The sequence below is a fragment of the Lepus europaeus genome, chromosome 8 (assembly GCF_033115175.1).
Source record: "Lepus europaeus isolate LE1 chromosome 8, mLepTim1.pri, whole genome shotgun sequence".
Classification (NCBI taxonomy): domain Eukaryota; kingdom Metazoa; phylum Chordata; class Mammalia; order Lagomorpha; family Leporidae; genus Lepus; species Lepus europaeus.
In genome coordinates, this window is record NC_084834.1 from 8879178 (window position 1) to 8892189 (window position 13012).

The 13012-nt window shown below is 38.2% G+C and overlaps 1 protein-coding gene across 1 annotated transcript in view; it reads left to right on the forward strand.

Annotated features, from left to right (window-relative positions):
- The window catches only part of TLL1 (tolloid like 1), a 234370-nt gene that overhangs the window by 120840 nt on the left and 100518 nt on the right, over window positions 1-13012 (forward strand). The window contains exons 4-6 of the mRNA XM_062199000.1: window positions 826-978; window positions 1842-1959; window positions 11887-12065. Coding sequence (XP_062054984.1) covers window positions 826-978; window positions 1842-1959; window positions 11887-12065 — 450 coding nt within the window. The remainder of the gene's footprint in view (window positions 1-825; window positions 979-1841; window positions 1960-11886; window positions 12066-13012) is intronic.

A 13012-nucleotide genomic window follows, 5' to 3' on the forward strand; every position in this document is an offset into this window, starting at 1 on the left:
TGCTAATGTACATCTTGAGAGGGGCAGGCGAATGATGGCTCAAGTACTTGTGTCCTTGCTGCCCATGTTCTGAGCTCCTGGTTCCCAGCTTTGATGCTCATCCAGCTCTGGCTGTTGGCAGCATTTGGGGAGTCACCTAGAGGATGACAACCTATCTATCTGTGTCTGTCCCTTTTTGACTTTCTGTTTCTGAGATAAATAAATATTAAGAAAAGAGAAAAACTGTAGCCACGAAAGCTGCTCCAGATTAGACTGTGTTTTATGTTAGTCTGTGTTGATCTCTAAATCAAGAAGAGGAGGAGATTAAGATGGACAGAGTTCCTGGTCCTAGCTGGACTGGGACTGTCTCTATCTTGATGTTATTTTACTGTCTATAAAGTGTTAATATTCATAATTTTAGGCTTTCATACAGAATAGCAGTCTGATTTAAATATTGGAAGTTTAGCATGAGTAAAGCTAGTTTTGGGTATCATAGGATACTCAGGGTAGCAATATATATTTTATTGCCTATTTGTGCATTGTTAGTGAACTACCAAGTTAGCAAACATCAATAATTTTTCTATGACCTAAGTTTTGTCTGGTGTAGGCTGTTGTCTGGAGATTCATCAAAGCTCATCGATGGGATCTCAATAAATAATGTTTTGATGTGGAATACTTATACATTGTACTGCTCCTCTCAAGCATGTAATATCACAAGTTTTTCTTTAATGTGCCTTGATTTATATACATATGTAAATAAGACATTTCATCTTTTGTCCTTTAAGAGGTAAATGGTTCCCTGACCCAGGACTTCTGTTTCACAGAATGTTTTAAATGTCGCTGCAGGCTTGGAGCAAAACAGCACAGTTAAGGGAAAAGTACCTCAAAAATTCTCAGGGCCAAATGAGAAAAACAGAGTTCCCAGAGCTGCCACATCAAGAACTGAGCGAATCTGGCCTGGAGGTGTTATTCCTTACGTTGTTGGAGGCAACTTCACTGGTAAGTTATTCTCAGAATGTTTACTTTGATGGAGAAGTAAAAACTGTCATACAGACTAAGTGTGCATGTTCGTAGGAGATTGTCAAAAACAGAGTATGAAATCATACTTGTAAAAACACTCCGTTAACCTAGGTTATTAGTTTAAAATGTTTTTGAATTAAAAAAATAAATTTAACCTTGTGCCCTAAGAGTGTGGAGTTCCATTTTTTTAAAGATTTATTTATTTATTTATTTAAAAGGCAGAGTTACAGAGAGGCAGATGAAGAGAGAGAGAGAGAGAGAGAGAGAGAGGCCTTCTATCTGCTGGTTCACTCCCAAGCTGGCAGCAATGGCTGGAGCTGTGCCAATCCAAAGCCAGGAGCCAGGAGCTTCTTCACGGTCTCCCACGCGGGTGCAGGGGCCCAAGGAGTTGGGCTATATTCTATTGCTTTCCCAGGCCATAGCAGAGAGCTGGACAGGAAATGGAGCAGCTGGGACTTGAACTAGCACCCATGTGGGATGCCAGCACTGCAGGCTGCAGCTTTACTTGCTACACCACAGTGCCAACCCCCTGATTTTGTTTTTAAACTGCATTTCAAATGTGCCCGTGAAATCTGGAAGCTGATCTTTCAACTGACAGGGAGAATGTATGTCCCATTTATAGAGACTTGAACACACATTTGCAGATTACAATCTTCTGATTATAAAGGGAGTGTCCATTTTCAACAAGGACTCGTTCGTGGTGCTATGAATCTGTAGTCATTGGCCGATGATAGCAGTGGCATCTGTATATCCCCAAGCCACACTCAGGATGGAGGAGCCAGCACACAGGACTCCTCTCTAGGGTGGTGGACACTTTTATTAACATCATTCATTTTTTCCAGGCAGCCAGCGAGCCATGTTCAAGCAGGCCATGAGACACTGGGAAAAGCACACGTGTGTGACTTTCATTGAAAGAAGTGACGAAGAGAGTTATATTGTATTCACCTATAGGCCTTGTGGGTAAGTAGAACCCGGAAATGACCTACGTAAGTTTAGAAGGAAAAAATTAAAACTTATGGGTAGGATTTGTTTTGTAATATGTGTTTTGTATTTTGGCCATGAAAGGTGTGATTTTTACATATGCAAATGTTACTCTTTGAGAGGACTTCAAAAATTTATGAAAAGGAATTAAAATATCAATTCATACAAAAATTTTGAAATCTACAGATGGAATTTTTAGAACAGACATTTCTCATGAACTTTCTGAAGACCCCACATCTAAACATATTCTTTGAAACAGATCTTTGTCCATCTGTCCATGGTGTGTTTGTCCACCACCTCAGCTATTTTATGAAGATCAACTTATGGTTGATCTTTCTTGCTTTACCAATTCACTGCTACTAGAGTTATCTTCTAAAAATACTGGTCAGGGGCTGGTGTCTGGTGGAGCAGTTGAGACATGGCTTTGAGCCTCTGCGCTCTCTGTTTCCACCTTCCTGGTAATGCACACCCTAGGAGGCATCTGGCGATGGCTCAAGTAGTTGGGTCCTGCCAGCCTCATGGGCTACCTGGATTAGATTCCTGGCTCCCAGGTTTGGCCTGACCAAACTCTGGCTGCTGGAGGCATTTGAGGAGTGAACCAGTGGAGGGGAGATCTCTGTCTGATTCTCTGTGTGTCCATTCCTCTCTGCATTTCAGATAATGAATGAATGACTAAATACTGGCCAGAGCAAGTGCCACTTTCTGAGATTCATTGATGTTTCCACCTATGGTGATATTTTCTAGATTGTTTTCTTACAGGATGATGAAAAATACTCCAAATAAAATCATTAAGTTTTGGAAGTGCTATGTTAAATTCCAGTAGGTATTTCTATAGCAGAGTGCTAATGAATGTTACTAATATTTAACTAACTGAAAGGAGTATGTTTGCTAAACTTATGTCAAACATGGAACATCCACCTCACCTTTTAAAAGAGAAGAACATACCTCAATATCCCAAGAACATTTTGGGAAATGCTGGATTGAGAGTAAAATCCAAAGTCCTTAGTATAACATTTAAGGAACACCACGAACTTACCATAGCTTCCATTTTCGGCTCCTTCTTCCTCCACATATCCCAGAATCCAACCAAGATAAAGGAAAAGCCGTTTTCCAAGTAATTTATGTTTTAGAAGACTTTTTCTCAAAAGAGTTTTCAAACTTCTCTTCCCAGCACTTTTAGTTATTTGGAAATTTTATTGAAAGATTTGATTCACTCCAGCTTAATGTTTTGGCTTGTTTGCCAAGAATACTTGGTATTGGATTAATCTATATTGCATCCATCAGGAGGCAAGCGTGCCTGGATCTGCCATTCCAGTGACTGCTCTACTGATGGACCATTGGGTTTAGTGATTGCTCAGTTGAATGGAGTGATGGTGGTCAGTGTTTCTGTTGTGAATGTCTCCATTATTACAAAACAGTGATTTTTTAAAAAATTTATTTCTATAAAGGGAACAGGTTTCAGGTGTTTCATTTATATAGTTTTAAGAACATGCTGGTAATTCCCACCCACCCTCCTCCTTCCTTTCTGATTTTTCTTTTAATTTTTTTGTGATGCCATACTTTTGTTTTCCACTTTACTTTATAATCACAAGTTTAATCCTCCACTAAATAATAAATTCATCAAGTAGCAAGTAGAAAGATCCCTGTTTCTCAGGAGTATAGACTCCTATATATAGGAGTATAGGCTATAAACAATAAGCAAATACCAAGATGTCAATTTCACTCTTAAAAATTGCCTTTTTTTGTACTCTGTATATTTGTTACCACAACTCAGAGAAAACATGATATTTGTTTTTATTTTTTCAAGGCTGGCTTATTTTGCTAAGCATAATGCTCTCTAGTTCCATCCATTTTGTTGTGAAAGACAGGTTTCATTCTTTTTCATGGCTCAGTAGTATTCAGTTGTGTATATATCCCATTTTCTTTATTCAATCATCAGCTGATGGGCATCTGGGTTGATTCCATATCTTGGTTATAAACATGGGGTCACAGGTCACTCTTTTATATGCTGATTTCATTTCATTTTGGTAAATTCCCAGGAGTGGGATGGCTGGGTCATAAGGTAGTTCTGTTTTTAGCTTTCTGAGTAATCTCCATACTGTGTTCCATAATGCTACTAGTTTATATTTCCACCAACAGTATACTAGGGTACCTTTGTCCCCATATCCTCACCAACATTTGTTACTTTTTACTTTTGCTTGATGTGGATTCTAACTGGGGTGAGGTGAAACCTCATTGTGGTTTTGATTTTCATTTTCCTGATGGCTAATGATCCTGATGTCTATTGGCAATTAATATTTAATCCTTTGAAAAATGCCTATTCATGTCCTTAGTCCATTTCTTAACTGGATTGTTTGTTTTATTATTGTTCAGCCTCTCGAACACCTTACATATTCTGAATATTAATCCTTTAGCAGTTGTAGTTTGAAAATATTTTCTCTCATTCTGTCAGTTGCCTCTTCATTTTGTTGAGTATTTCCTCTGTTGTCCAGGAACTTTTTAGCTTGGTGTAATCCCAATTGTCTATGTTTGCTTTCCTTACCTGTCCTTCTGGGGTCTTATCCAGGAAATCTTTGCTCATCCCAGTGTCTTGCAGTTTTTCCTCTATGTTTTCCTTTAGTAGTTCAGTAGTTTCAGGTCTTAGGTTTAAATCCTTAATACATTGTGAATTGATTTTTGTGTAGGGTAAAAGTAAAGATCTTCTTTCACACTTCTCTCTGTAGAAATCCAATTTTCCCAACAGCATTTGTCAAAGAGACTCTCCTTTATCCAGAGCATGGTTTTAGCCCATTTATCAAAGATTAGTTCATTGTGGATATGCAGATTAATTTCTAGAGTTTATATTCTGTTTCATTGGTACACATGTCTATGTTTGTGCCAATACCAGCTGTTTTGATTATAACTTCCCTGTAGTATGTCTTGGAAATCAGGTATAGTGATGTCTCCAGCTTTGTTTTTATTGTTTAAGATTGTTTAAGCTACTCAGGGTCTCTTGTGTTTCCCTATGAATTTTAAGGTCATTTTTTCTAGATCTGAGAAGAATTTCCTTGGTATTTTGATTGGTATTGCACTAAATCTGCAAATTGCTTTGGGTAGTATGGATATTTTTGATATTAATTCTTTCAATCAATGAACATGGAAGCTTTTTTCCATTTTTTGGTTCTTCTATTTCTTTCCTTAATACTTTATAATTTTAATTGTAGAAATCTTTCATGTTATTGGTTAAATTTATCCCAAGGTATTTAAATAATTTTAGCTATTGTGAATGGGACTGATCTTACAAGCTTTTTCACCTATGTCATTGTTTCTGTATACAAAGGCTACTAATTTTGTGTCTTGATTTTATATCCTGCAACTTTACCAGACACTCCTATGAGCCTGAGTAGTCTCTTAGTGGAGTCTTTTGGTTTCCCTATGTTCATGTCATCCACAAATAGGGATTTTTTTTACTTTCTCCTCTCCTATTGGCATCCCTTTGATTTATTTTTCTGACTGGCTAAAAATTCTAGAACTATGTTGCATACTGGTGAGAGTGAGCTTCCTACTCTGGTTATGGATCTTTGTGGAAATGCTTCCAGTTTTACCTCATTCAGTACAATGTTGGCTGGGGATTTGTCATATATTGCCTTGATTGCATTTAGGAATGTTCTTTCTATAACCAATTTCTTTGAGGTTTTTATCATGAAAAGATGTTGAATTTTATTAAGTACTTTCTCTGCATCTTACTAAGATAATCATGATTTTCTTCAGTTTGTTCATGTAATATATCAAGTTAATTGATTTGCATATGTTGAACCATCATTGTTCTTTTATTCTTTCCACAATTACTATCTGAAATTCTTCCATATAGATGAATTTTCTCTAATCTACCACAGTCATTTGAATACCCTCTAGTGTAGTTCAGTTAGACAAGTCAAAATAAATGCTTAGTTTTGCTAGAGAAAATAGTTATTGAGCTATTGACATGCACTTCTAGGAGGAAAAATATACCTTTTCAGTAGTTCTTAGAGAGGGGCATTGTGTTATTTCTGTACATTATATTTGCCTAGATATCTTAACTTAAAAAGGTAATATATGTTAGTTTTGACTTACCTAAGTGACAGTAAGAAAAAATTGTACATCAGTGCCTTCATGGATGTTTTCGGATCGTGCCATACATTTTTAGTTATGACTTAATCAGCACTGACTCCTTCTAAATCACTCAAATTTTGGCTTGAAAACTTTTGTTTACATCTGAAATTCTTCCTAGTTTTTTCTTTTTGATTTAATATTTAAAAGGCCCAAATAGTGACTGTCCTTCTTTCCTTCCAATTATTTAATAAGAATGGTTGTGGGGCCAGCGCCGAGGCTCACTTGGTTAATCCTCTGCCTGCGGTGCCAGCATCCCATATGGGCGCTGGGTTCTAGTCCCGGTTCCTCCTCTTCTAGTCCAGCTCTCTGCTGTGGCCCAAGAGGGCAGTGGAGGATGGCCCAAGCCCTTTGGCCCCTGCACCCGCATGGGAAACTGGGAGGAAGCACCTGGCTCCTGGCTTCGGATTGGCGCAGCTCCGGTCGTAGTGGCTATTTGGGTGGGTGAACCAACAGAAGGAAGACCTTTCTCTATGTCTTTCTCTCTCACTGTCTAACTCTGCCTGTCAAAAAAAAAAAAAAAAGAGAGAGAATGGTTGTAACTCAGCTTACATGTTTTTAAATACAAAATGTATTCAGATCTATACATCTTTCCTCCCTCCCGCCTTCCCATTCTGACAAATAAGCACATCCAAAGCACTGATAACTTACTATATTTTCACTCAGTTTTTGAGTGCAATAAATTCATTTTTGTGCACATTTTCCTTGATTTGTTGTCAGAGTTCCTCATCACGTGTTTTGTCCCAATTCACCGTCACATCTTAGTGCTTTTCCTCGTGATGCTTTTGCTGTTGGAACACCTACACTTTCCTTTTTAATCAGCAGAAATCATTCCCAGCTTTCACCCTCAGCTTTTCTGAGTTGCTCACGTTGGGATTTTGCTCTGCCCGTAGCATATCAGTTATATCACTACAGCTTGTTCAAATGCCTGTCTTTATCCATGGTGAAGCTGGATAACTTCCTTTATGGCCCTCATGGTACCCATACTCCACTCTAGAGGTGGGCACATTGAGAAAATGCTGACAATATCAGATTCATCTATGTTCCTTGTATATGATCTTCCCCACATGAAATACTGTAAGAATTTAAAGGGATATTTAAGTACCTGTCCTTTGATATTTTACTGAAGTTGTGATTTGTCCCGTGATTCTTAAAGCTTTTATTGTACGATTGAAGTCAGATTTTTGAATTTTGACATATTCATATATTTATGATGTGTAGGGTAGCAGTGTCACATTGGGTGATGTGTTTAGCATTCATTTCGCAGTTCCAAGTTTGACCTGTGTGACTTTGTTAGTGATAGAAAGGGAGATGCTTTATGTAAGAAGTGCTCTTTAGCCTGCCAAAAATTCTAATAATTTCATTGGAATCATTTATTGACCACAGTTTCATAAAACAGTTATTTCATCATTTTTGCTGTGAGAATGCTGCACTTCAATCTCATAAAGTTGTCATTTAAATTATTAAGGAGTTCAGCAGTTGGTGTTGTACAAAATACTTAGGGCTAACTAGAGTAAGATACGTGTCAAGTCCTATGCCTAACATTCCTGATGGATTTCAATATGGGGTATTTTAATTCATAAGAGCTGTGGCAGTAATGTGTAGCACTTAACAAGATTTATTGCACCTCTGTATTCGACGTGGAAGCCTGCAGCATGGTGCCACAGATATTGATAGCAACGTTCATCAAATCTGTTTCTATTTTAAAATCTAATAGGAAATACATCTTACCATTTAATATCACTGTATCACTTTGACTTAATTGGCTACATTAAGAAACTTGTATCTTCTGTTTATTTTTAAAAAACTAAACTCCATGTTTATGGGGGGACAATTAAAAATGGAACCACATGTGTCTTTTAGAGCATTGTATTTCCCACTTTATTCTGCTATTGTTGACTTTTATCTGGATAATGTTATTGATGTATTTTCCATATCAGGAAAATATGGTAGGAGGGAAACAACACACTATAGTAAGTAAGACATTAAATATAGGTCAGAACTTTTGACCATTTCTCCCCAATGCAATGCATATTCTTAAATTGTATTATAACTGTTTATATGTATGTATATGTCTTTGTATATACATGCATACATACATATGGATGTATTTATATATTAAAGTACATGATATTTTTCATTTGTCTCAAAGAGTGTGCTTAACCTTTGCCACCTGGGTCGCCACTGCTGCTATGGAAGCTCTGCCCACAGAGAAGTCGTCTTGCTCTCCTGCTCTTCTGAGATCTGCTCTTTCCACGAGTAGCAGCTGAACGCCCCTGTACAGCAGGCTGTACTCTAGGGTCTGGGGCCATCGCAGTGAACAAGGCACCTGAGACTTGTGCCCAGAGAGCTTACATTCCATGGAGGGAAGGCAGCAAAGAAAAACCAAAATGAGTGAAATAATTATTTATCACTTCCCATATGTAAATAGAAAGCCAATAAGCAGAGTAGAGATGGCATTTATGCAAACTTGAAAAACATAGGGAAAAAGAGATCACGCATACGAGGAGGGTAGAATTCCTGATGGAGGAGACAGAGAGGAAAAAATGTGGAGAGCTTGCCAGCAGGTTGAAAGCAGAGCAAAGAACAAGCACGACTAGAGTAGAGTGAATGACAGGCACAGTCCTACCAGAAGCGCTCTGGGTGGTGAAATATTTATGTTTAAGGACCACTGGGCTCTGACAGTTTTGGGGAAGAAGTTTTAGAGAGCCTAGCTCGGGCAGCTTAGTGAAGTTACAGAATGGGAACAAGTGGTCGTTCCATCTCAGTGACTTTATGACAAGCATGCACTCCTTACAGTGCACACACATCACTGCTTAGCTCTGCCACCCAAGCGTCCCTCTCACATAGGCTCAGGGAGAATCCTCTGCTAGAACATAGCAGTGCCTATGGCAGATGGAACAGGGCCACTATGGCCAACGACGTGTTGGCTTTTGAAGACACTCTCCAGAAATGACACAAACACTTTGTGCTTCTGTAACGTTGTCCAGAGCACGCCTTGTGATGAAACCCGGAATTAGTGGGCAGGGAAATATGATCATTGTCTAGAGAGGAGCAATGGGTATTTTTGAACATCGACACCATTTACCACAGGGCCATTGGAGAATATGGAGTGCAGAAGTGACACAATCTGACCTGGAGTTTTAAATGATGTCAGTGCTAAGACAAGACTGCTGTAGCAATAGAAGACTGGAAAAGAGGAGATCAGACAGCAGATTATTCCAGCAATGCAGCTGAAAGATGATGGCCTTGACTAGGCTGTTAGGAGATGATGATAAGTGGATCAATTTCCGGTACAGACTGAAGGTAGAGACGACAAGATTTATTATTGTGAGAGAGAGGGAGGTTTCGGGAATACTGGAGCAGAGAGGGAGGCTTCGGGAATACTGGCGCAAAGTTGGAGTTTCCAGTTACTTGGATGGGGAAGTCAGTAGGTAGAGGAAGACTTGGGAGAAGAAAATTAGGGACAAAATAAACGAAAGTATTTTTTGTTCACGAAGAAAAGTAGGTGGAAATCTGAGGCTGCTGTTCCTCACATGCTGCCTAGCCAGGGATAGGGCCTGCTTTAGCTGCTTGTCCTCAATCTGTGAGTCAGAGTCAGAGAGAAAGCTCCCTGTCTTCATGTATCAGATAGTGTAGTCCCTTTTAAGGAGGCTGTCTTAGAACACTAACGAAATAAATGAGTAATTTTCATAAAAAGGCATATAGTGACTTGATACTTGGAAGTACTTAAAGTACAGCAGGTAAAAAGGCATAAAAAATTTCAACTCACTGGATGTCTTGATGAGTTTACTTAGAGGAAGTTTACAAAGACAGGTTGGTCTAACAACTCTAGGTGAAAGTAGGGAATGGCAGACTTTAGATTACTGGTTTACCCTGCATAATTTAAGGAGTGGCAAGACTTTTATTGACGTTGAAAGCTTTTCTTGAAAGGGCACGTAGGCCTAAAAAAAGGCCAACTTTTAAAGTGGTGCACAAATTAGGAACAAAAATTTGAGTGTCAAATATAAGAAAATGGCATCAAACCTGTCATTCCGTGCCTAATATTTGTGTAAGCATACTTGCACTTATTCTTTTATCTGCACAACTAGAATTGTGTTCCCAGGATATTTAGTTAGTTATGGGTCAAAGCACCATCATTTTCTTTGTGTGCAGGATGATTGTAAAATAATAGCTCTATGAATAAAGCAGTGTGAAATCTATTTTTCCTTTTGATTGTGAAACCTCATCTTATTTATAGGGAATTGCCATGGGTGCAATTATGCTAAAAAAGGGTGTTTTAGATTAAGTAAATTGACCACATTGCCTTACTGTTTCCCAGATTTCTATTTCAAAAGTACTTTCTTTTTTGAATGTAACTCTAGTGTGGGTAATTTAGTTGCTCTATAATGATCGTATATTTCAGTTTCATTACTGTTCTTGTAAGATAGCAAACATTTCAGTTTAAATCTCTACAAACTTTGGAAAGTTTTAATTTTTTGCACTTAATGGTTTATGGATATATAATGCGTGTCAATATGAATGAGAATATATTGTTTAAAAAACACTACCAGAGAACAAAACCACAATTCATTGATTACCGATTCCTAGTTACCTCTCTCTGCTTGCCATTACTGACTTACTAAGCTTAATTTAACTACTACAATAGATTTATAAGTACAAGTATAGTTTATAAGTAATGAGTATAGATTAGGTCTCTAACTAGCATCATGTGGATTACAATGCGTATTGAGTATATTTAAAGCCTAAAGAAACTATTCTGGGAAAAAAGAGGGGTGGGCAGTAGAGGTGGAATCATAGGATTTATATTTGTGCAAAAATCAAAAGAACAGTCACATGTACTACTCTGGAAGTTGAAATATTGAGATTCTCTTTATGATTTGAGCAATTGTTTTTTGGGATTTTTTCCTTTTAATTTAATAAATCAGAAAAATAGATGTTTGGAGTGTCTGCTGCACTGTGATTCCTGCCATTCAAGACAAATCATTTAGTGCTTTCTATTGCTATCTAAGAGGACAGAGAGTTATATTGATGAGCTATATTTGTAAAGAGCTGTTTTATTTATTTGAAAAGTGGAGTTTCAGAGAAAGACCGAGAGAGAGGTCTTCCATCTGCTGGTTCACTCCCTAGTTGGCCACAACAACCTGGGCTGGGCCAGGCCAAATTGAGGAGCCAGGAGCTTCTTCCAGGTCTCCCATGTGGCTGCAGGGTCCCGAGCATTTGGGGCATCTCCACTGATTTCCCAGGTGCCTTCGCAGGAAGCTGGACCGGAAGTGGAGCAATTGGGACTTTCTACTTGCTAAATCATAGTGCCGGCCCCTATTGTGCTACATTGTGTAGGAAACGAATGACAAGAAAAAAGTGTGTACGTAGTCAATGCAGATGCAATTACAAAAAGCAACATTAATCAAAAAATTATTTTCCCATTCCTGGTGGGTTGAATTCATGGATCTGAAGCCAAAGGACACAAGGGGCTGAGTCTATGTGTGAGTGCACTGATCATCACCACTGTCATTATTTCTGCTTCTTTGCTGACCACTTATGAAAATAATTCACAGCATACTCTATAATGTATAATCAAAAAGCACTTGGCTTGGTTGTTTGGAATCTTTAATTGTCCATAAATGTAAAAGGATGCCAGAATTTAGCCCTAGTTATTAATGAAAGTCTGGGCAAGTCAGACTTCATAGCTCACCACAATTACTCATGAAGTCTCCCCACATTGGACCCCATCCAACATTACTCTCTCCTCCATCCCCACCTTCTGCTGCGTTCCAGGTGCTGTTCCTATGTGGGGCGAAGGGGAAATGGACCTCAGGCAATCTCCATTGGCAAGAACTGTGATAAATTTGGAATTGTTGTTCACGAGTTGGGTCATGTGATAGGCTTTTGGCATGAGCACACGCGGCCAGATCGAGATAACCATGTAACCATCATAAGAGAAAACATCCAGCCAGGTGAGAGACTTCCCAGGGTGTGTGTGGTTTAAGTCTGAGTAGATAACATTGGATTACAGTTATGCTGTTCACCATTGTGCATCTCATAAGAATGGAACTCTTGTTTTAAACTTGGTAGAAACCACATTTCACTTGTTAAAAAATTACCTAGGTTGTTTTCACAGGTTTGCTCTTTTCCCTAGAGACTAAATCATCTCATGCATTTTTTTACAATTTTTTTGTTTCTTGCTTAAGTTGTACCTCTTTCATTTCTAAACTTCAGTGTTTTCAAGATTGGGTGTGAAATATTGAGCCATAAATTCATATTACTTTTTTAATTTAAGCATTTTTTGTACTTAGTTCTGTCATTTAAGGCATGGGACTTATAAAAGGCCCGGAGTTTGCCATTAAGTGTGCTGCTACTGTAGGAGTTCTCATTTTATTAGGTATAATTTCTGGAGAAAAATCCAGTGTAAATGAGTCGTTTCCAAGATAGTCTAAATGGTGTATTTGAGGTTTTCCTCTTAAATGTGACTGCCCTAGATTCAAATTGTTTGAAACTATTTTTAATAGTTGAAGTGAAATTTATAATTAATCCAGTTTTCTCTAACAATGGTGTGTGATAATAGCCTCCTTAGAGAGCTCTGGATTGGTTTAACTTTATCTTTCATAAGATGGGTGCATTTCAGTTGCCCCCAAAAATAAAATTTCACATTGTGTATGATTTTCTCATAATATGCATGGCTTGCCTAAGCAAAATGAATTAGTTTCTTTATTCATGTCCAGTTGTAATTTACAAACACACTGAATTCCTTCAAATTGTCTTCCGTTAACAGCATTGATCTTTCTATTTTCTTATGGAGTATTCGATGCCAGCTATTTATGGAGGTGCTGTTAGGGATTGGAGATGGTGTGTAAGGTGTAGGCATGGAGGCAAATGACCGGGAGTGAGTGAGAAAGCTATAAAG